Source organism: Macrobrachium rosenbergii, chromosome 33 (genome assembly GCF_040412425.1).
Source record: "Macrobrachium rosenbergii isolate ZJJX-2024 chromosome 33, ASM4041242v1, whole genome shotgun sequence".
In the NCBI taxonomy this organism is placed as follows: Eukaryota; Metazoa; Arthropoda; class Malacostraca; order Decapoda; family Palaemonidae; genus Macrobrachium; species Macrobrachium rosenbergii.
In genome coordinates, this window is record NC_089773.1 from 5,788,416 (window position 1) to 5,812,500 (window position 24,085).

At 39.5% G+C, this 24,085-nt stretch overlaps 1 protein-coding gene across 9 annotated transcripts in view; it reads right to left on the reverse strand.

Annotated features, from left to right (window-relative positions):
* Positions 1-4,553: 4,553 nt before the first annotated feature.
* Positions 4,554-24,085, reverse strand: part of Mad (Mothers against dpp) — a 79,144-nt gene continuing 59,612 nt past the window's right edge. For 3 of the 9 annotated variants that reach the window (XM_067133208.1, XM_067133209.1, XM_067133210.1), the window contains exons 3-9: positions 13,773-13,944; positions 13,320-13,616; positions 11,696-11,788; positions 10,876-10,982; positions 10,066-10,264; positions 8,803-9,043; positions 4,554-8,233 (exon numbers count right to left, since the gene is read on the reverse strand). In XM_067133208.1, coding sequence (XP_066989309.1) covers positions 8,074-8,233; positions 8,803-9,043; positions 10,066-10,264; positions 10,876-10,982; positions 11,696-11,788; positions 13,320-13,616; positions 13,773-13,944 — 1,269 coding nt within the window. In that variant the 3' untranslated portion in view covers positions 4,554-8,073. The remainder of the gene's footprint in view (positions 8,234-8,802; positions 9,044-10,065; positions 10,265-10,875; positions 10,983-11,695; positions 11,789-13,319; positions 13,617-13,772; positions 13,945-24,085) is intronic. The other 6 variants (XM_067133211.1, XM_067133212.1, XM_067133213.1 and 3 more) reach the window with 3 other exon arrangements.

A 24,085-nucleotide genomic window follows, 5' to 3' on the forward strand; every position in this document is an offset into this window, starting at 1 on the left:
AATGTGCCTTTTTCATTGTTTGTCTTTTTGCAAATGGCTGTCTTCAATCTTTAGTTAACTAAGTCCCTCTCTGTAATTTGCAACCCGAAACCTTACCGATTGTTGCTGCATTTTATGATCCTTCAAACTATAGCATTTTGTTCCACCTGACTCTGACACATCAGCATATTCTAAACAGATTTGGCCCACAGGATTTTTGGCTAAATGTGAAATGTATTGCATGAATTGATGCATGTAACCTTCTAGGAATGAAACCAACCAATTATATACTTCCATATTCATCCAGCATCAATAAACAGGACAAAATAACACCTACACAAAATGATAGGCAACTGATTTTGTTGCATATATATAAAGAGTAAAGTGGGCCCTATGAACACTGACTAATAGAAAACCAATAAGCAGGACCAATACCCAGAGACAGATTCCAATTCACTATTAATTCCACAAGGAAGCATTATTAGCATTTTCCTTTGTAACAATGAAGGAAAATCTAGACACTCTCATTATGGGGAACAAAGCAAAGCAACTAACTCATCAATATATGGAAGATTAAAGTTATAGTACAAAAAGTCCGTCTCACACTGCACATGAATGCACCAGGATAATCCAGGTTAACTTGATGCCAACAAAACATGAATGATTACATCACACCCGTGTCTACAACTAGCCACAAATGTAAGGGTGAAAGCCCTATAAAAAAAAGACCAAATAAAATGCTCCTCAACCTACATCATTCAACATGAAAGACAACTAATGTGAGCTACAGACCTATTTTAAAATACAAGGTCCTGGCAACAAGCAGACAAGCAGTCCCACTACAATTAAAATAAGGCTCTGAAGATGGCAACATGCAAATCACTGAAATGTGACAAACTTATCACTTTGTAAAAGGCTTGAGGCCTATTTTGACCAACCTAAGGAACCTACAAAACTTGAGCTGATTAACAGCTCTCCTAGGGCTGGCCCGAAGGATTAAATTTATTGGTTACCTAGCAACGGGACCTACAGCTTATTGTGGAATCCGAACCACATTATAGTGAGAAATGAATTTCTGTCACCAGAAATAAATTCCTCTTATTCTTCATTGGCCGGTCGGAGATTCAAACTCGCGGCCAACAGAGTGGTAGCTGAGAACGGAACCCACCCTCCCAACGAGGAACAAATCAACTATGTTGTACTCTACTCCCAGAAAAGAGGTTGTACTCTACTCCCAGAAAAGAGGTGAAGAATCTCTAACACGCAAACAAACTTAACAGCAGCCGCCAAAGCAACAGATGCATCTTGAACAATCAAGGAGACACAACACAGCAACCGATTCAGATGGAGCAATGCATGCCATCTCTGAGACAAAACCAAAAGACACAGTACACTGAACAGCATATGAATACAAAAATGAATACAAAATCTGTCAAAAGCAAAAACACAAACTGGGTTTCCATGCATGCAGGAATCCTGAGGAGTGAAGACCCTCACCTCAATTGTGTAGCAGTTAGCAACAATGTCAGTTCTTGTTATTACAAACTGAATTAGGGTCTTTTCTTCATGACTTACAAGGAAGAAGAAAGCACAACATACGGCAGTAGAAGCTACAATTTCCAATACTTGCTAAGTTGTATAGAAGCTTAAAATGTAATGTTTTAAGAATACTGTCTCTGATGCCCACCTTGTACTTTCGGAGACTTCTTCGAAAGACATTTCTGAAGAAGGCCGACAACGCACTTACTTTCCTAATATCACGTGACCTAGGAAAGGAGTGTGGGTTTGCCTTTTTAATGAGGGACACTTAGTATGTAGCCTTAAAGCTAGGCTACCATCTCATTCGGCACAGGTTACTATTTTCATCTAGTCCTAGATTACATGGTCAAGGCTAATTATTTAGTCCAATAATGGGACGTTTTGTAAAAGTTTATCACTGAACTTAATATAAGGTATTGCCTAATCCTGGACTATTTTAGAACATGCTTAAGTATACAGGATATATAAAGGAAAAAAATTCTTTAGCCTGTTTATCAAATCCTGGGGTCCTTGGTGTAAACTAGGGTGCTGCCTACGACCATAAAATGATATGTCTTCGAAGGTTCTTACTTACCTTAATTCAGGTTACTACCTAATCTAGGTTATTTAAATCATCTTTATGATATGTAATCCTAGGTTATAGGGTGGAGACAACATCTACTATAGTCTAAATTATTCTCACTGAATTTGTTAGGCTACCGCCTAGGTTATTGTAGACAACATTATCTGAAAGGATTATCTATATAATAATAAATTGTGGAACATATATTTAGTTAAAACTTCTAAATAGAATTATCATTTCTTCAAATTTATTTGCTTTTCACAAATAACAAAGAGATCGTGAGAGAGCACCGACCATGCGCTCGCAAAAAAAGTCCGGTTTCTGGCTTCTATACACACGCGCCTGTTCCAAATTTCAACTAACAATTTTTAACTGGAGCTTAAAAATACTGTAAGCACTGAACTTTCAAGTTAAGATGTTTCCATGATCCTCGCCGAAGAAATATTCAAGGAACGAAGTGACTTTTGTGAGGAACACTAGCTTGATGTCTGCACTTTATGTTGACCATAGAGATAATGGAGTCTGGTCTTTTGCCTGTTAGGTCGAAAACAAGATGGCAGATGCACATGCCCAATAGTCACTTCTTACAGTTTTTGACATAGGAAAACTGGGTTCAGGGAAAATTTCGTCCATTATACTCTACCACATCATAGTGCTTTTATTATGACACAATGCCCGGCTACAAGCCCAGGTTAAAAGATATTTCTTTGACATAAGTTTGGTCACCACTGAGCACTGGCACACCACGGATGGGCAACTCCTTGAGGACGAAACAAGCGACTACGCTTTAAAAAAACTGTGATTTGTTCCTACACAATATACAAAATCTGAGGTCCTTTACATTAGGAAGACTCACTGGTTGGAGGCAGGAATCTGAGCGAGTCTTTTTGAACTGACTGGAGTTCGCCACACCTGGGATTCTCTTCTTGGTCGATACAGTGAAGAAGAGAAACCTGCCTCTGACAAATTGATCGGGGTGTAGTAAACGCATCATCAATTGTTAGACTTCTGGGCCTTTTCGAGTGAGGGAGGAAAACGTAACCTCATACGAAAATAGGCTAGGATGAACTTTAAGTGTCGGTCCAGTAAGGCAGATACAAGTATTGGGTTTGTCTTACTGTCTGGGTCTCCTTCCTCCCTGTGCTAGAGGAAGGAGCAGGTTTGCTTCTATGATTCTAGAAAGAAAAATAGAATGGAAACTCAATGTATAGACTTACCTGCATCAATCATCAGTTCCAGTATGTAACAGCTCGAATCCACTCTGTACCCAAAGGAAGAGAGAGGGAGGATGAGAAGGATGGAGAAGGAGAGGCCAGTCACTCCCGCAGTCATTCTCACATCCACAACCGAACATCATTGGCGAGATGTAACCCTGTCCTGTTAGAGGAACCAGGTAAGCTGCATAACTTGTTGAGCAGCCACCACAGGTACCAAGGAAAAAGTGTCCAAGGACTTGTGGGTAATGTCCTGAAAGTAGACAGAGGTGAAAGTGGTCTGTCGAGACCACACCCCGGCTTTCAGTACCAGAGGAACCGACAGGTTCTTCCGGAATGCAGGGGTTGGACCAATGGCCCTAACTTTGTGGGCTCTCAGGCAGAGGGTACTGGTGTTGTCTTCACCAGCAGCAGAGTACGCTCTCCTGATCATCTCACGAAGCCAGAAAGAAATAATGTTCTTGGATGCTTCTTTCTTGGTTTGGTTGAACTACTCTATATTAATAACCTACTCTTGTTTGTGCTGGGATCTGTTGGCAAGGGTCATACACTGTTCTGTACTTTTGAAGGTGGAATAAATGGATGGTAAAGTCTCACCAACCAAAGACCTCTGGTAATAAGGTTATGTTAGCCACTGTAGATTGTAGTTCTGGTGTATTAACACATTTCTATACAGGATTATTTCATCCTTCAACTGCTTCCCTTTCTGCCTTATGATTTTTACCCATTTCCTTTCATCTTCCCGACATAAAATGTCTAATTTCTCATTAAACTAGTTACTGTACTTTGGAATAAATTGCTGCAGTGGAGAACTCAAGTCTACAGAATGGTACTGGGTAATCTCATGATTATTTAGTCTGAGCATCACCTTTCTAAATACTTTCCACCTTGGTCTTTACTCCTTGCTGGAGTCTGAAACGCCCTCCAAAGAACAACGCTCTCTCACATGTCTGCCTGCCACTCAGGTTGATGTAGCTTGGTGTACTTTCTCCTCACCAACTGGGGTAATAAGTCAGGAGTTAGGCAGGCAAGTCAGGGAGGGTGATCATCTCGTGGGAGAGCTGATCTACCAACTAACATGGCACCTCATCACTTTGGAACTGGAGCTCTGAGCTTGGCTGCTCCTGCTAGCTAACTGGAAATTATTTTATCAATGAATCAACAGACTTCTAACAATAACACTAAAATTGTCCCAACTTTGTCCTTGCTCCAATCAGCAAATTTCACAATGAAAGTGGTAGGGTAAATGACACCAACTCTATAAAAAATTTTTGTATTTAAACTTATCTTTCACAAAGATTAATAACTTAAAAGATGAATAAACATACTGAACGCAGGACCTGCATCCAACTCTTTACTCATATGATGATGGAAGAGAAATAGGTACAGTACAAATATCAGAGGGGGAAGTGCAATAAACAATATGGCACATACAAATTCTCACACAATCTGGCATTGATCAACTTTGAACAATTCTACATCTGCTGACTGCTGGCTACACACTGATTAAACTAATAAATTTGTGAATAAGCTATAACAGCAAGACTCTCCATCAGTTCTCTTCAATTTCAAGATACAGTTGTAGCCACTCCTACCAATGCAATCGTAACAAAAAAAGGTTTTGATCACCAATATTCTGCACTGCTTATGAATATCTACATATTTTCCAATTCACATATGGAACAACAATTTTATTCACATATAGAATCATCAATTAGGTACTTGGAGACATTCAAAAAACCACTGTAACACTCATCCCTTACGCTCTCGGCACACATACGACTGTCTACCGTACTAACACGCGTTTCTGAGCCTGTCTGTTCTTGAAATTAAACACAGCGACACACAAATACACATACAAATGCGTGTATATATGTATAAGGATAAATATATACACATATTCGTACCTAACCAAAAATAGTGATCTGCACATAAAAATGCCTCACCTCTAAGCTTATGAGATCTGTTTTTTTTTATTGTCAATAACAAAGCAGCGTAAATTGTGACAAAATACTGCTGGTGCATAATGAAGTGTTGTTCCACTGAACTGTGACACTTAAGAGGAGTATCACAGTTGACTTTCTTAACGTTATCAATAGCTTATTGTATAATATGGAAAAGAAAACTTGTTAAAATATGAGGACTTTTTCCAAAAGTCTTCCTCTAAAGCTGTTATCACAATGTGATGTAGAAAACGGAGTAAAGAGCTCTGCAAAAAAAAAAATTTAACTGATAATAATAATAATAATAATAATAATAATGGCACGTCTTACATAACAGAAGAGCTATGAAGGAACTGAAACAGATACTGCGAGAGAGTCAGATATCCTGGCAAATTTGTCGTCACTCTTCACAAACCGGAGAATCTGCAGTTTCGTCAAGACTACAATCGTTCAAGCGTCTAAGCTTACTCTAAAGCTCTAAGTGGTACACATTTTGAAAACTCATAACATCATCCCTCAAAGTTTTCAAATTGCTCATACGCTCCCCATACATATACATATATATATCTAAAACCATGACACAAAGTGCATTTACTTAAATGTGTAACGTACTGTATTCTGTTCCTGGTTACCCCGACAAAAATCAACCTACAACACAGTCTAGTTGCTGAATGAGTTTTCTGAAGTGCACGCAAGCAAGAAGAACAGGCTTCCTAGATTTAAATCACTGGAGGGTTACAGTCTTGCTGGTTGTTTACTTACATATTCCAATGGATGTGGGAGCCTTATGTCTCCTTCTGAAGGGCTGAAAGATAGTTACAGGAAACAATAAACCTTTCTGCCTCTGACCAAAGCATACTCGAGATTCTGGTAGATATTCGTTAGTTATCAGGAATACTCAAGACAGCAGTAGTTCATCTAAAGACCTCTGGCTACTCAAGCTAGTCAGAGACACGAATAAAACAACTGCTTTTTGTACATCATATGAAATGATATTCATGTTTTCCATTTTTGTTTCAACATTTTACTTAAGACAAATGCCTGTCCATTTGCAATACAAGAGACTAAATACCCTGTGCTCTGCCTAACTTTATGATGGCTCTCCATCCACTTTTTACAAAAGAAAGAAACTGTTTATACACCCTCAGCAATTCAGGCTGGAATTGTGTCATTTGGAAACCACTTATGACATTTAAAATTTTGTACCTAGTTATTCTCCAACGGCAAAATAAAAATTTCACTTCGCAAAGACATGAACAAAAGAAAATTTTTTATTACAGTATTCTCATGAGATTGATCATGAATTTAACTAGACCACAGAACATCAGTCAACCAAAATTTATATGAGGTGATAATCATTTGAAGGAAGTTTACAAGTTAAAATTTCCATGCATAATTGTCTGCCTGGACAAACAAAACACTGGAACCATACATACAAGCAAATTGAATTCAGTCCATGACTGTCAAGACTTCTTCCTTTTTTTAAAGACAAGGTATAGATGAAGATCCCTCTTACAGGAGAAATCAAAACAAAGACTTTGTCAACTGTTTAATCTCCAGGCGTTCGAGTGTGTTCCTGCTCTACATATTTAAGAAACAGTACAATGCTGGACAGAACTCCTGAAGTATTCTAATGAGAACTAAACCAACTACTGCCAAGGTTCAGAGGCACAGATACTTCATAAGTAGCAGCAGTGAGTTGCATAGCTGATTGGTCTTATGGCACAATTATGACTTAAAATATGAAGTAGTCCCCATTAAACTGATTTTACCTTGGTCATTTTTTCTTATTTCTACGTTGTATACAAGCGTGACATACTTAAGGATGTGCAAAGCTTGTGAAAACATTTCTGAGAGAGAGAGAGAGAGAGAGAGAGAGAGAGAGAGAGAGAGAGAGAGAGAGAGTGTGTGTGTGTGTGTGTGTGTGTGTGTGTGTGTGTGTTGCAATTCTCATTAGGAACTGAAAGTCATTTGTGTGTTTTCATTACCACAGCCTCCCTTGCCAGCCATAAATTTTTATTCATACTGTAATTCATGAAGCAACGGTTTATGTACAATCATCAAATAGTCTATGCAAGTAGCCTTGCACTTCTGTGCAATAAGAATAAACAATAAAAAAAACTTTTCCCATTACTTTGATCTGCATCCATCTGTAATCTCTCCTCCCCTGAAGCTGCGGCTTATTATCATATATTTCTGCATTCAAAGGAATTTCTTCTTCCAAAACATGAGGGTATCATGAGACTAAGACAGCCCTGTTTCTGTTTACTGGATGTGTAAACAATTGTGTTCTTCAGATGTTCCATTACTTTTGTTGACATATAATGGATATCTAAGCAGCCATCCAGGACCCTGACCTCAGGTAGTTGGGGAGAATGCTAATAGTCACATTTTCATTCACCAACAGCAATACAGTTTGTGATATGTGTTCAGTTTAAATGTGTACATGACTGAGGTTTTTTCTAAGAGTACTTCACAATCAAAGAGTAACTTTCCAAAAACAAAACCAAATCTTGATACCATTTGCACTCCTCTGTACTGTATCAGCTTAAAGAGCCATTTTTTAGCTGGGGAGATTGGGGACTGAAAACTGAACGCACGGTGTGTACTGCAGAGAGCTATATGATCCAGTGGCCAGGAGTTAACCTTCCCAAAACAGAATCGCTGCATAAACTGAACTAAAAGAAGCAGTTCTCTTCTACTAAAGATATAACATGTTTTTCTCAAAACCAAAAAATTGCAGATTCACCAGCCAGTGAAAATGACGAAACAGCCGCGAAGGGCGTGTGCCGACAATGCATCATTTACTGTGAAAATAGGTCAGAGCGTGACAGATTCAGGAGACGGAGGAAATACGGTCAGCTGGTGCACCCATCTGTGTGAGCACCTTGTCCAGCCACTGTAATGGTCCGTGAAGATGAATCTCTATCCAACAAGGAGTACTTGTGACATCCTGACGATGATACTCTGCACCCCAGCCCTTGACGAAGGACATTCTGAGAAGCAAAAATAATAAGTTCAATGAGTTTGTTAATCATGAGGATACTTTATCATCAGCAAAACTATTTTAGCAGTCTCAAGATTTACTAAAACTAAAGACAGAAAATAATTTTCTTTCTTACCAAATTACAGTACACAAAATTGACACAGCATTTTCAATGGTGAGGATAAAATAAGACCCTTTTCTTTAGGGTATTTATTCATATGTTGCTACAGGCGCACAGAAAACTCTTAAGCTTTATATGAATATGATCCTCATCGTCAGTTACATACCCTCTGATGATGAGGATGGTATTCACCTCAAAGCTCAAAGATTTCCAGTGTCTTAGCAATATATCAAGAATCACACTCAAGAAAAAGGTTTTGATTTGCTGTGTGCTCATTTCTAAAGAATGTTACTGTTCTTCATATTCTTCAACATGCACTGTAAAATCCATCTAGCAGTAAGCAAACAATTTTAAAATATAAAAGAAATGACAACACACAAAGAAAAGGCACAGTTAAGCGTACAGAAATATGAACTCGACATCTTGCTTAAGCAGACAAAAACAGACATTTTCCTTACCTGATTGTACACATCTTTGTAAGATCAAAGACGGCTTCATATCCATGGTTCACACTCTGGGACAACAGTTGAGCAAATTCCTGATTGTTGAATATCTTCAGTGAACAACCAGGAGGAATTTTGCAAACAGTGGATGGATGGAAGCCGTGGTGGTGATTGCAGTTGCGCGACTGGACAAAGATGGCCGAGTCTGACAGGCATTCAGCATAGACTTCACCACCAACGTAGTACAAGTGTACCCCTATGGAACAACAGAAAGTATTCATGGACTCGTCTGAGACTATTCCAGTCTATGGGCATAACAAAGATTTGAGAAAACCATATAAACAGGGAGTGTAAAAAGTAAAGCATCAAACGAGAATTTAGGCAGAAACTGCAAGACAGAAAAGACCTGAAGTCAAATCTTGACCTAAAACAAAAAAGATACAATACAATAAATCAACTCCCAACACATATGAAAATAGTTGTGTAAGTTTCATCATCTGGGGGACTAACATAGTTATTAGATATATTAAGTATAATTTTTTGTTTTTATTCCTACTCTATCAATAGGCTCTACAAATACCACGTAAACAATAAACAAAGATACCTATACTATCATTAAGCACTAGAACAAGGGAATGGCAACTGCTCAACAACAGAGAACCTGCTTGACCCAGAATCCACTACCTTGATACAGACTCTCCCCATCTTAAAAACTATTCAGACATTTGCGTGCTCGTAACGTTAATCAAAAGCACTGCATGATATACTGTACATAAAGGCTGCATTAGGAAATATAATCTGTGAATGCACTGTTATAAAAAGGGATCACATGCATCATGCATTTTCCTATCGCCTTCATTGTTAAATATGTAAACCAGGCTAAATTCTCAATTCTTTTTGGGATGGACTAGAGCTTGATCGTATCTACAAAACAGCTTCATGTACTGCTATAACATCACAACAAATTTAGCCCTCATCAGATACATTCTCATGGATGAAGAGAAATTAACTGTACAGTACAGTATTTAAAAAATGAAATGCTGCTGACTGACACTGTGTGAAGAAAAAAATCTGAAAACGGGGGCAGTAAAACCTGTATTCACCAACCATTTGCATCACCCGATCATGATGTCACCATTTGGGAAAATAAAAAAAAAAAAAAATCCCCAGAACGAATGAAAACGATTACAGCATAAAACTGGTAACACAAACTTCAGCAAAACACCAACGCCTGCAAAATCTTAGTCACTACTAAATATGGAAATAGATTTAGCTCACCCTTTCCAATATGTCTTCTGGTATTTTCAATTGTGGAATTTCTGTTGACATTGGACAGCAAACCTAAGCAAAACCTTTCCGAGTTGTTGCTTGGGTCTGTGAAGCCGTCGACAATGACAGAGTGTGTTTGAGCATGAAAGACCTCCCCCACTCTGTTGTTTAGCTCATAATATGCTATACTGGACCAATATTTGGGTTCCTGAAAAATAATACCAAGTGAATAAAAGACCTAACAATTATTTGCTGTTTTCATGAGCTGAAAAGTAAATTTTATTCTTATATCTTCGGCTGAAACCCCTCATGGACCGAGTCAACAGACTATAATCACAAGAGGGCTCCCAAGGAAAATCAGCCAGTAGAGAGAGACAGGTTATAGGAAAAGGTGATTAATAAATAAATATGAGGGAACTGAAAACAAAACTGAGACACTTGGAATCAGATGTCAGCAGAGAGTAGGAATTAATTTGCTCCTAGCTTAGACATTTGGAGATCACTAGATTCCACAACTAGGCAAACTACTCCACAATCTAGTTATAGGCAAAGTAAAGATCCCTGTAAACTTATTTTCAGCTATTTTGTCACTACTGTATCTGGAATTCTAAATGTATGAGGTCAGTAAATGTATGAATACAGTAATAAATTTTTCAATGAAAATTTCCTCATGTTGCAAGTGTACAATTCAAGAAGCAACATAGTACTTAACCTTTTTGACTACACCCAAAAATCATATCTGACTTTAATAAGGGAATCACATCATCATCGAAGTTTTATGCAAGACTTGACTGAACAACTTGGGAAAAACATACAAACCTGGTATGTGATTGGGGTGACATTGGTTCCTACGGTGTCCATAGGCTCTGCAGGCTGCGTCTGCTTTATGTCTTCACTTGGACTATACGCTGGAGGCGGAGTATCTGCTTTGGGGGGGTAAATAATATATTCAGTGTCATGAGAAACAGCTGAGTCAATACTTAGTCTGCATAAAATACACACATTTTCATTCCAGGACATTCCACAGATATTGAAAACCATTGAAATCCCATTCTCAAACCCCTTTACCTAAATGAAATCCTAACTTATCCACGTAACTGTTAATCAAGTTCAGCTTTTTCTATTTAAATGACTATTTCAACAATAAATTTACAATTTTCTGAAAAACTATGAATTTACTCAATATTTTTACACTAACTAACATTATCTATAGGTTAAAATACTAGTACTGTACTTATTATCCATCCCAACCTTAATTTACTTGTACAGGTACTCCTATTTCCCAACCACTGTGGTAATGCAAGCAAGATGATTTTTTTTTACCCAAATCCTTATAACTGAAAACTGGGAGGCCTTAGTCCTATCAAAACATGCTAGATTCAGAGTAATTCATTATTACATACTGCCTTTTGGATAGTCCAGAATATTTTAAGCGATTTTCTTTAGTTTAACCAAATTCATTCTCACTGCACTGAACTAAGTCAATCTGAACCTTAACTGTGAGAAGAAATCATTCTAAAATAAACTTAATTTTAATGGTGGCAAGATCTCCCAAAGTCTTTAGGCACACCAATTCTGTAATCTCTGAAACCCAGCATGTCATCACAGAACAGCTGAAGAACCTTCATTCAGAACAGACCTGGGATACTGCCATAAGGGCTTTGTGGCGCTTGGCTGGCAGGGCTGATGCCTGGGGAAGGAGGTTGATTCAAGCCAGTTAAGCTCCCTCCTCCTACAAAGATAAAAGTTCGCAGGTTTTACCAACACAATGAAAATGAAAACAATCCTAACTGGTGCATGTGAAATGACTCTCACTGGTCGTACTCTGGTGAAACAACTACTGTATTCAGACAAATCTGATGTATTAGTTTTACTGTACAGGTACTTTTACATTTGGGGGAATTCTAAATATGAAAACTTGATCCAGTACTCCAGGAATTTTGACTATTACTTGCGCTAACTGGGTCACCCATGGTATGAAACTTTTCGCAAACCTCAAGACTGTGCCATGGCCTTCCAGTGCTTTGAAATGAAGTCTCCTTGCATGGGGGTTTGACTGAGCACACTTTCATACAATAATTCGTACTGGTTCATCTGTTTATCAATTGATTTGCTGTCAGTAAATACAGTTCCAAAGGGTTTTATTGTCACTGACCAACAAGTTTTATTCATTACTTATCAATTTAGGAGAGCTGTTAATCAGCTCAGTGGTCTGGTAAAACTAAGATATACTTAACTTTTTCTAGCATTTCATTACAATCAGTAGAGCATCAATATCTCATTACTACAGTATTTATAGAAGATGCTAATCATGCCCGTGGCCTTCAGCTCAGCGTAAGGGTACAATGACATACCTTTTGAAAGGAAGTCTTTTACAACAAATGGCTTGGACCAAGGTACACACTAAGGACGTAAGAGTGTAATTTATAGGAACAGTTATCAGAAAAAATATAGGGCTATTAATGGATTGATGGTCTTCAATGGGAAAGGACTAGAATCATCCATGATTTCAATGAAGGGGCACATGAGAAAGAGCAACACCAGTAAAAGCATAGGGTGCTGAAAGCGACAGGCCTTCATTATAATCACGTTAGTCACTAGAAATATGGCAATTTTATTTTTTTTTCATAGCTAACAAACCTGTGTTCTTACCGTCAGGATAAATTCTTTTGGCACCAGCTGGAAACTGGTAAAAATCATATAAAATTGTAGAACAAGGAATTGGTAGCAACATTTTCAAAGGCAAAACAAGCACAAAGCAAGCAATCAAACCAAAGAAAGTATGGGCAAAAGAGAAGTAGAAAACACTGGCTTTGGTGGGAAGGGCAACAGCACGTCCTACTAGTAAGGCAGTGAGGAAGAAACTGAACGAGTCACGGCATCATGGGTGATAGGAGGTCGGTGGATGCCTGTTCTCTCATCCCATTGGCTGAACCCTGTTGCTACCAATTCCTTGTTCTACAGTTTTATACGATTTTTACTGGTTTCCAGCTGGCACTAGAAGAATTTATCCTTACATTAAGACCCAGGTTGCTCTGCATATGGACACATGTTCTCCAAGAAAGTTTAACTAAGAGAGACACGGAGAAAGTGTGTCCGTTAATAAAAGAAAGTTGAAGAACTGGAATACAAAAATATATATGGTGAGAATTCCCGAGATAGCCTAAGTTTGTATCTACAGTAGCAGTCATGACAAACTTAGGTACATTAATTCAAATAAATGTATCAGCTAACTCAAGCATTCCCAAGCTCCCCTCACTCACCGGGAATACTGCCGTAAGAATTGTGTGGGCTCTGGCTTGCTGGACTGACAACGCTTCCAACAGGGGAAGGAGGTTGATTGATCCCGGCGATATTGCCTCCACTCATCTGGGAATGTGAGGCCCCGCCCATTTGGGAATGTACGAACCCATTTTGTGAGTATGAGACATTGTTGGGCATGGGTTCGTTCTGTGAGTAAGAGACACTACTGGGCATGGGTTCAGGGACCTGCTGGAAGGACAGAAGAGAATGGCCTGGAGCAAATTCCGAGTGCCTCGGGACTAGGACGGGCGGAAGAACTGAAATGGAAAGGTAACATCCATTACGATGGGAGTAAACCATTACAGAGTGTAATCAAATAAGCCTTATTCAAAGCTTGTGCTTACAATAAAACCATCAAACACCTTATCGTGTTTCTTAGTCAGTTTCCAAAACAAAACATACGTTGCACATACCGGGGCTTTCAACTCTCTTGTAATGATATGGGTTGACACAGACTTCCTTCTGTTTGGCAGAAAAGGGGTACTGGCAGTGTTCAAAGGGCTTGAGTTCATGGTGGCTCTGCAGATCGGGCCAACGCCAAACTCTGCAGTATATCACGTGAGGGAGGCCCTTCCGGTGAGACACCTGGAAAGAATAAATAACAGCATAAAGCTTACATGAACATGTACATTGATTATAACTATAATTAGGCATAGACATGAGCAGTATGACTGGTCCGTGCTCGACGGGAGACTACCGGGAAAGTGCCAGACGTTGTCAGCCAATAAGCCCCTTGAACACCCATGAAGTAAAGAGAGGGAGTTCACAACTTTATACAGTGGACCCCCACCTACTTGCGGTTCCGGATTTGCGGTTTCACCTATTCGCGGATTTTTCTGTAGAACATATATACACATTATTCGCAGAAAATTCTCCTATTCACAGTATTTTTCATAGAGAAATATTTGCTAATTACTGTGTTTTCATATCATTTTTGTGAATGAATGCATTTTTTTGTGATACAAGTATTAAAATACTCAGGTATAAGCATTGTTAGAGGGGTTTTGTTGGTGTCTGAACTATCAAAATAGGCAGTTATAAGCATTTTTTGAGGGTGATTCGTGGGGGGTTGTGGTATGCGTCTCCTGCAAAAACCGGGGGTGGCTGTATACATATGAATGGTGAGTGGTAGACCACAAGTAATCCTTAAACCTAGCATATGGGACCCAAGTCCTGAACCACTCTGGCACAAGACACATCCTAGCTCATTTCATCTTCCAGAGAAAAACAAGAAGCCAGTCAATGCCATCCTATATGAATCATGGATGAACCATATGCAGAAAACTTCCATAACATTAGCCACACTCATACTTAGAAGACTCAGTAACAGTGCACCAATCCCTCCCATCCCACATGCAATGTGCTTTCCACCTGGCTTTGGCAAGCACTCTCATATCCTGGACTTTAAGGCCCCTTTGTTCAAATACCTTTTCCACACCTCCCCCACCAACCCCCAACACTTCCAAACTACACACTCGCCAGTCTGTCATTCTTCATTCTCTACACAAGAACAAACCATCTCAAAATACACTGATCAAACCTTGTAGCTACACTAACCGTTCTATCATATCTACTTATCCCCATACTGCTTACCTTTCATTCAGTCTCGCCTCACATAAACCACACACACACACACACACCCTTATTCAATGTCCATAAAAGATGTTTAGCAGAACATTAATTCAACCTTCCAAATACGACTTCAAATCTTCTGCAAACACCTATTGGTTACCTTCTTTGCTTTACCCATTCCCTAACTCCTGTTTTTCATCCTGAATCACCCCAACCCCATTCCTAAATACCTATGTGAACCAAGCACTTCCTATACTCTACACCTTCTACTTTACACTTGCTCATATTCACCTCTTACCAACACTTCTGAACTTTTTCACTGACCTCTGCAGTTTCTCCTCAATACTATCATCCACACTCCACTCAGGACCCCTTCTCTTGTCCTCCTTTATCATCTCGCTCTCCATTCCTTTCTCTGACTTGTAACGCCACTCCATCCATAAAAAATTTAATTAAGACATGGAGACAGCATTAGAAAATTTCTTGATAAGAGGCATTACGTCACAAAGAATGTAGGGAATCTCAAAAGAATTTCCGGCAGCTGGAAAAACTGTGATAAGAAATTTAGTTCATTGGAGCAACTGCTGTTTTTTTTATTATGAGAGAGAGAGAGAGAGAGAGAGAGAGAGAGAGAGAGAGAGAATTAATATGATACACATTAATGGCATTAACTCTCTCTCTCTCGACAGCTGGGACATGAACAATTGACATAAGCTGCCTTCGCCAGCACACATTTAAGGATACGCGACATTCTGATGCATTTTAATTGGATTGTATTAGGAAACTGCATCTATGTGTTATAATTATTATCATACCTGATATTACAGACAAAAAGGATATTATTATTATTATTATTATTATTATTACTATTATTATTATTATTATTATTATTATTATCATTATGTAATAAAAATCTACAATTATATAGTAAATATATAACTATTTAATATATCTACTATATAATTGTGGATTTTTATTACACAGATTGTTTTTCACGAGGCTGTGAATGTCTTAGCATTATTATTATTATTATTATTATTATTATTATTATTATTATTATTATTATTCAGAAGCTGAACCCTATTCATATGGAGCAAGCCCACAACAGGAGCCACTGACTTGAAATTCTTTAAGCTTCCAAAGAACACTAAAATGTTCACTAGAAAGAAGTAAAAGGAGGTTAGGGAAACACAAAGAAAAGAAATCTCACTTGTTAAGAAAGAGAAAGTAAATCACCAAAGTAGTAAATCGATAAAAATGTATCAAAATGCAAGGAGAGGAGTATTGGAGTAGTAATGCACTGCATCTTCGCCTGAACTTTGGAAGTTCCAACGGCACGAAATCTTCAGGGACTGTTCAGTACCACTGACAACCCAGTGAACTCGCCTACACAGAGACGAGGAATTATTGCAATGAGAGGAATAACGTTGATGGTAATTACGTACCATCAAATAAGCTGTTTCACCCTGTGTGTATGAATTTATGAGTTTAATACTTTAATCCCGAACATGCACATGCTTTTACGTGTATGTGCAAACCCAAGACCATCTGTGCTTAAAGTATGATTGAGAGAGAGAGAGAGAGAGAGAGAGAGAGAGAGAGAGAAGAATGAAACTGGTGGTCACCACCTGGCAGCATCAAATGAGTCAACACTTTAGACCAGCTGTGAGTGAAGACTATACCTTGTGAGCCAGGTGGCCTCCTGAGTGTGTGCGTGTGTGTTCGTATGTGCGTTTACAGTATGAGTGGCTACCCAACCCCGTGGCTCTTAGCCAAGATGCCATCCATCTACCCTCGTTCTCTCTCTCTCTCTCTCTCTCTCTCTCTCTCTCTCTCTCTCTCTACAGATTGTCTTTTGTTTCATCAAGGAAAGGTCAAAAGGTACGGAACCTGAGACCTTTGATATGATTATGGCACCCGAGCAGGGCACCGTTGCCCAAATTGAGTTCTGTCACTGTTAAAAACTATCCTCTTTCCACATAGGGACAAAACGCCCCTTTTCAAAATATCCGGTTATTATTGATAAAAATGAGGAATAAATAATTTACTGAAGGGTGTAGCTACTCAGAACACAATCCACTGTGTGTACTTGCGCGCGCGCACTTATGTGTGTGCGCGTGTGTATATGTGAGCACATTTCTTTTTCACAGTATGAGGTTACACTGTTGCCAAGGAACGGTAATATGGTGTAAGGGCAAACACCACTTGAGAGAGAGAGAGAGAGAGAGAGAGAGAGAGAGAGAGAGAGAGAGAGAGAGAGAGAGAGAGAGAGAGAGAGAGAGGCTCAACACTGAAAGCATGACTTGCAGCCCCAGGAGAGGCTAAAGGACGATTAATGAACAAACATTTTTCTCCCCAGTTCCACAAGAGCCCATTTTCGTCCATGATTGTTTTCTTCCCCTTCTGAAGTCTTTTCGAGGTTAGAATTTCCTATTCGATTTGACCAACACACGACTACACTGGTTTGGGCGTCATGTTTGAATGCGGTCAAGATTCCTACACTGGGAATGGCGTTTGTGTTCAAAGTTGCTCAACTTAAATTAAGTCGATTTTTCATGTCTCTAGAGATGGCTGCTCATTTGAAGAGCAAGGTTTGGCGGGAAGATGGCCAAACAGGCGAAAAAATTTGCTCGTGTAACCCTAAAAATCCCTCTACTTCACTCCTAAGAGCACTGTCAACTGCAACTTTTCCTTCTATGTCGAAAAATTACCAAATTCCATTCTGAAACCGAACCACTTTATAAAGGCTGCTGCAGTTCCATCGCCATGCTACCCCATACTCTCCTCATCACTTCTGTCAGCCAACTTTGTCATCTGACGCGAAATTCCTCCGGCAAAAACACACGAAAAGAAAATGTGGACGTGAATGTCCTTTCCCTTATCTGAAACTGGGCAACCAGCGTAGATAAGCAATCGTGACAGTGAGTGCACTAGCTATTCCTAGCCTCTTCAATTCCTGCCACTCATACTCCTTTTATACTCACTATCCTCTACGAATCCCTGTCGCATTTCTTCATTTGGAAAGGAAAAGGTCTTCTTCCCACACCATAATGAAATCTGATATCCAGGTCCTGTCTCCTCTCATGGACACACGTCAGGACCAACAACAGTCCCGAGGTCGCTCCCATCCTAATTCGTGATTGACATCTCGTGTACTGCACTGCATCGCTTCTTTCAGACCAACTGGATTCTGTGATCAGTCGTCCTTTCTCTCACGACAGTTCAATCCTTCGCGTATCCCTTCTCCTGAAATTAGGCGCTCGCTCAGCCTTTCCAAGAGCGCCCCCCCTTATCTTTATACAAATGAGTTTCTCACCTTACAATGCTTTAAAACAATCCTTCAAGTAACTGTTCTTCCCTACAGCTTACACTTGAATGTCAGAAAGTATTTGAAATCTACTACTGTACTCTAAACGTCTTTCCCTAAAAACCAATCCAGCTTCCACAAGGTCAGTTATGTCCAGAAGTCTTGGTGGGTCCTCGATATATCAGGAATTACACATTGTATCCCAATCTCCCCGAAGTCCCGTCTCATCCACTCTGCTCCCTTGGCAGAGGATTTCCAACTGCTGGTCTTAGCATCTCTCTGTCACCCAACCTTTACCCACCCTCTCTGTCGTGACAATTTTCCAGTCAAACATCTTGACTTATGTGTCCGCATGTTACTGCAGTCATCTTGCATTTAGTTCTTCCTTAAACTTGAAGCTGTTAAACCGCTCCTTTTCACCTACTGACTTTGTTGGTCTAGCCCATCTGAATGGAGGGTCCCACGACTCAGTGAAAAGTCATACCACTAAGAAACAGTTCACAGCTGTTCGTGTGTGTCCCTACGTGTCCAATTTGACAGTGTCCACCTCAAACTTTGTGCTGAATGGGATGCTTCTACTTCTGTTTCCAAAGGCAAGGCACTTGATCAACGACATGCCTTCTCTATCAACTCAACCCTTCACAGGGGAGCTACAATGCCACTCAACTACAGGTGTCATTGTAGAAAACACTTCACTGAACAAAACAAGTGCCTCACTGCCCACCAGAGAGCCTCGTAACACCCACCAGGCCATTTCTTCACAGATGGAAATGAGTAATGATGGCATGGTGCCACACTCCCAATGACTCCTATTTTACAATCACTGAGTCTCTATTAGTCTGAGCAATGATTCAGGTACCTGGTACCTACTAGTTAGCTGGAGTGGGTTATAACCAAGGAGAAGAAGGGCACGAAGCTAGCAATATCATCCCAAAAGACTTGCAAAGAGCCGGAAGGTAAACACTCTCTGGGAGGGGTGAAAGATTTGCGTATTGTAAGCTAAGGTGTATGATACAGCTCGTTATGTTAGTTCCACGCACATACATACATACATACTTAATTTTTACACATACACACACATACTTCATTTTACGTACATACATGGAAAAGTTTTACCTACATACATTCAACCATCAAGCCATCCATATCATTATTATTATTATTATTATTATTATTATTATGAACCCTATTCATAAGGAACAAGCCCTCCACAGGGGCCACTGACTCGAAACTCAAGCTTCCAAAGAATATTAAGGCGTTCACTAGGAAGAAGTAAGAGGAGATAGAGGGAAATATAGAAAGAAGAGAACTAAACCAACATACATAGGCTACATACATACATATGCATATATAATTGAGAGTGTCACGACCCGAAACAAACACCAGCAAGGCTGTCGAACCAAGGAAGCAGCATTAAGCTCCCATCCCTTCCTGTAGTCTTGACCTGAACAGCTGTCCAACACTGCCAGGAAGTCGGACCTCCCACAAACATTGAGACTCCGTGAGATTGAACAGCTGTGTGTGTGTGTCTCTCTCTCTCTCTCTCTCTCTCTCTCTCTCTCTCTCTCTCTCTCTCTCTCTCTCTCTCTCTCAAAGGAGGACAGTAAGATGGACAACGTGACGTCTGCATCTGATTCTACCCTGGACATTAAAATGATTTAGTCTCGTTGGGCTGAAGATTACCTCACATAGGCCCTTCCGACTTTTTAATCGTGATGGAATATATTCGGCGGCACTGTGACCTCTCAAGTCTCCATATCCAGGCTGCGACCCAATAAAGTTGCCTGACCACCAGGGGGACAATGAGACAATCCAGCAGAGAGAGAGAGAGAGAGAGAGAGAGAGAGGAAGGACCTGTTAACAAAGCTATCTTAAGTTTTCATGAATCATAACACCGGACAACAGCCAACTCTCTCTCTCTCTCTCTCTCTCTCTCTCTCTCTCTCTCTCTCTCTCTCTCTCTCTCTTTCTCTCTCTCTCTCCAAGAAGTCCACACTCAGTGCTCCCAGCTGCGTCCTGTTAAATGTCAAAATCACCTCACTGAGCCCAAACACACACACACAAGGCCTCCGAAAGGAATGCGCAAAAGACGTAGTAGGCTCTCTCTCTCTCTCTCTCTCTCTCTCTCTCTCTCTCTCTCTCTCTCTCTCTCTCTCTCTCTCTCTCAAAAGATACATCTTCAGATGCATGTAAATTTTGTACATATATTGCTAAATGGTTAAAATACAAATACATTGCAGCAAACAAGAGAGAGAGAGAGAGAGAGAGAGAGAGAGAGAGAGAGAGAGAGAGAGAGAGAGAGAGAGCAAAGCAGAGTGAGACAGAGAGAGCAAATACGTTTTGAGAGGTGGCTAAAATTACCAAGGGCCTTCTCTCTCTCTCTCTCTCTCTCTCTCTCTCTCTCTCTCTCTCTCTCTCTCTCTCTCTCTCTCTCTCTCTCCACACCCGAAATTTACTCGCCCAGACAATAGCCACTGTCCGGGGTAGACAACCGGGCCTTTGCTTCTTATAAATAATAAATAAACACTTCCACTATTATTAGCACACGCAAGGGTCAAGCAGTTCTGACGTGCTTACTGGTGGGAGGTACTAGAGCATTTAGCCACTCACAAATACCATGGATTTCTCGACGACCCTTTATTATTATTATTATATATATATATATATATATATATATATATATATATATATATATATATATATATATATATATATATATATATATATATATTATATTATATCCTGTGTCTTGTCTTTCTACTAATCTCCACTCAATCTCAATCTCCTTTCTCATATTTCTCACCCAGTAGTCCTGGGTATTCTAACAGTTCTGGTGCCCACACAGTAGTACAGCTTACACTGTAAATATCATATTATTCTCCCAGTGGAGGGACATGTCCATGCCATCTCCATCTCCCTTTCAACATCATCTCATCTACGTATTAAACTTTCGTCATTTCCCTTATGGTGTCATTTCTAATTACAGACACCACTCCACTTACAAATAAGTTACGTTCCGGATGGTCGCTTGTATGTCGGCTTGTTTGTAAGCAGGTTACTCTACTCTTCAAGCCTATTCAAGTACAGTATGACATAAAATCAATACAGTACTGCACTATTTTCATCCTAAAAACACAATACACTCTACATTCAAGTACTCTATGCAAGGAACAGACGAACAAAACAGAATTTGAACTCACGGGTGGCAAAGGGGAGCGCTCTGAACACAACTTTAATTTGCGATCCAGTTTGTTTTATCTTTGAATGTTCGTAAGTTGAATGTTCGCAAGTAGGGTGGCGCCTGTAAATTTGCCCATCTGGCTCCTATATTCTTCTTAAAGCTTTATTTTCAAAGTGACAAAATCTTTTAGGCTTGGTTTCATTCTTATACCATCGTGCTTATCCATGTAGCAATACAACCCCTACTATACTTATGTACAACGTTACTTCTAGTGTCATTTCAGTCTATTTGATTCCAACTCCTATTCTGCCTAACCATTATTTAAGTTCCCCTTTTTTTAGTCTATCTAAATTCCAACTCTAGAGAACCTATGAGATATCGGGAAGATCCTCATTAATCGTTTCTATTCTGAGTTTTCTTAAATTGATTTCAAGACCTATCTATCTAGATATAACATCCATTTTATTACGCAAACTGTATTAATCTCCCAATGTGTTTGGTTAATTCAAAACCACTCTGCCTTATGCATATTCTAAGTCTGTCAAGTTGCTACTGTTACTCCAATCTAAAACTTTGCTACCTTCACTACCCACTTTTCTTAATGATAAATTCAATCACAAGGGCTAACAGCGATGGTGAAACAACATTTCCTTGTAGCACTCCACTATTTACTGCAAATTTATTGATAAGACCCCATCAACACATACTTCGTTCTAGGATCATTTCAACGGTCTCTGGACCTTGTTAAATAACTTTTCGTAATCAACGAAAGTCACCAGATGGGGATTTTTAAATTCCATTCACTGCTGTACAGAGGTCTTTCACTCCTTGAACTGTGGGACTGTGGGACGGTCTCACTGAGGATGTTGCACAACTAGAACCTCGAAAGTTCAAGCGAAGATGCAATACTTGACTATCCTAAAGCAATTCTCAAGAACTTTCTTACATTTTCATATAATCGTTTGTTAATTTATCGTTGTTTTATAACTGATTTCTTCTTTCGGTATTTCCGACTGTCATCTGTAACTTTTTTCAAATGAACACCACATTCTTTGGAAGCCTGAATTTCAAAGCAATGGTGCAGGCAGGCCTGTTCCATACGAATAGGGTTCATCTCTTAATAATAATAATAATAATAATAATAATAATAATAATAATAATAATAATAATAATAATAATAATAATACAACTGCTGTTTCACCGGCATTTAGCTTGTAGAGAGAGTCCTCTCTATTCTTATTATATTCTTCTCGTCTGCAGGCGAGAGAAAGCCAATACGAAGAATAAAGACGACTCCCATCATCCTCTTCAGCAAAGTTCCATTTGCTGAATGAGTCTGAAGCTTTAACCATTCTAGTTGTAACTAACTTTTGAGAAACACCTAATGAAAGCTTCAGCGAATGCCGCACGCAAGTTAGGTACTGTTCGTAAGGCCTCATGTATTTACAAAGTGGCAAAATCAATGCAAACTGTTTCAGGTCATTTGTGCATGCTTTGCTTGCTGTCCTCCTGTGTGGATGTCAGCTTCTGCCAGAGATCTATCTCTTTGGATGGAGTTGTTCGTTGTGGTAGGTTTCTGTTGCCTAATATCAGCTGTTAAACTTGGACCATCGAAGGATGGTCTCTTGTTTGTCAATTTTTCATAAGTTGTATTATCGCTGTCGAACTTGTCAGTCCCAGAGGTTCTTTATTCCTCCCACTACTGGACTGTGGAACAGCCTCCCTTCAGAGGGTGTCGAGCAATTGGAACTTCAGAAATTCAAGCGAAGATGCAATGTATTACTACCCTAATACTGTTCTCCATACATTTTAATACAGTTTTATTAATTTATTCATTTACCTTTTTCTTTTTTAATAAGTGGGATCTCTTCTTTCTGTATTTCCCTTTACCTCCTTTTACTTCTTCCTAATGAACACCTTAATATTCTTTGGAAGCTTCTTGAATTTCAAGTCAATGGCCCGAGTGGTGGGCTTGTTCCATACGAATAGGGTTCATATTCTGAATAATAATACAAGCTAAATGCCGTTGAAACAGCAATTGCTTTTAATAACAACACCCTAAATGAGAGACTCCTTCCAAATAATAATAATAATAATAATAATAATAAATTATTATTACTATTATTGTTACAACCGATGCAAGTGCAGTGTCTCTAGAGCTGACACATTCTCATGTCACCTTCCATTGGTACCTCTGCTAAGACTTACAATTAGCCCACCCTTTGTTTCCGCGTTCCATAATCTGCAAACGTAGATAGAATACGAGACGATATCACATCCAGTTTCAGGTAAAATTCTCTACAGCGATGACATTACAGCCTGCTATTTCCCTTCTTCTAAATTTCCCTATCATAATGGATTCCACCTCAAAAACTGTCAACTCTTCATACGGGCAATCAGTCTTCAGCTTCTAGTATATCGAACAACATATATCCCTCATTCATATATCCCTAATATCTCTCATTCACGGCCTCACCAACAACGTTCCACCAAGTGGTATATATATAAATATACATACCCAAAAAACCAAGCATCATTTAACCTACATGCCCTTGCATGTGGGCGTAGACGAGACACCACCTTATAGGAAGAGGAGGAGGAGGAGCACAGGCCCCACGGGGGCACTGGTCAGCAGCAGCAGCAGTGGGCGCGACCGCACAGGTGTG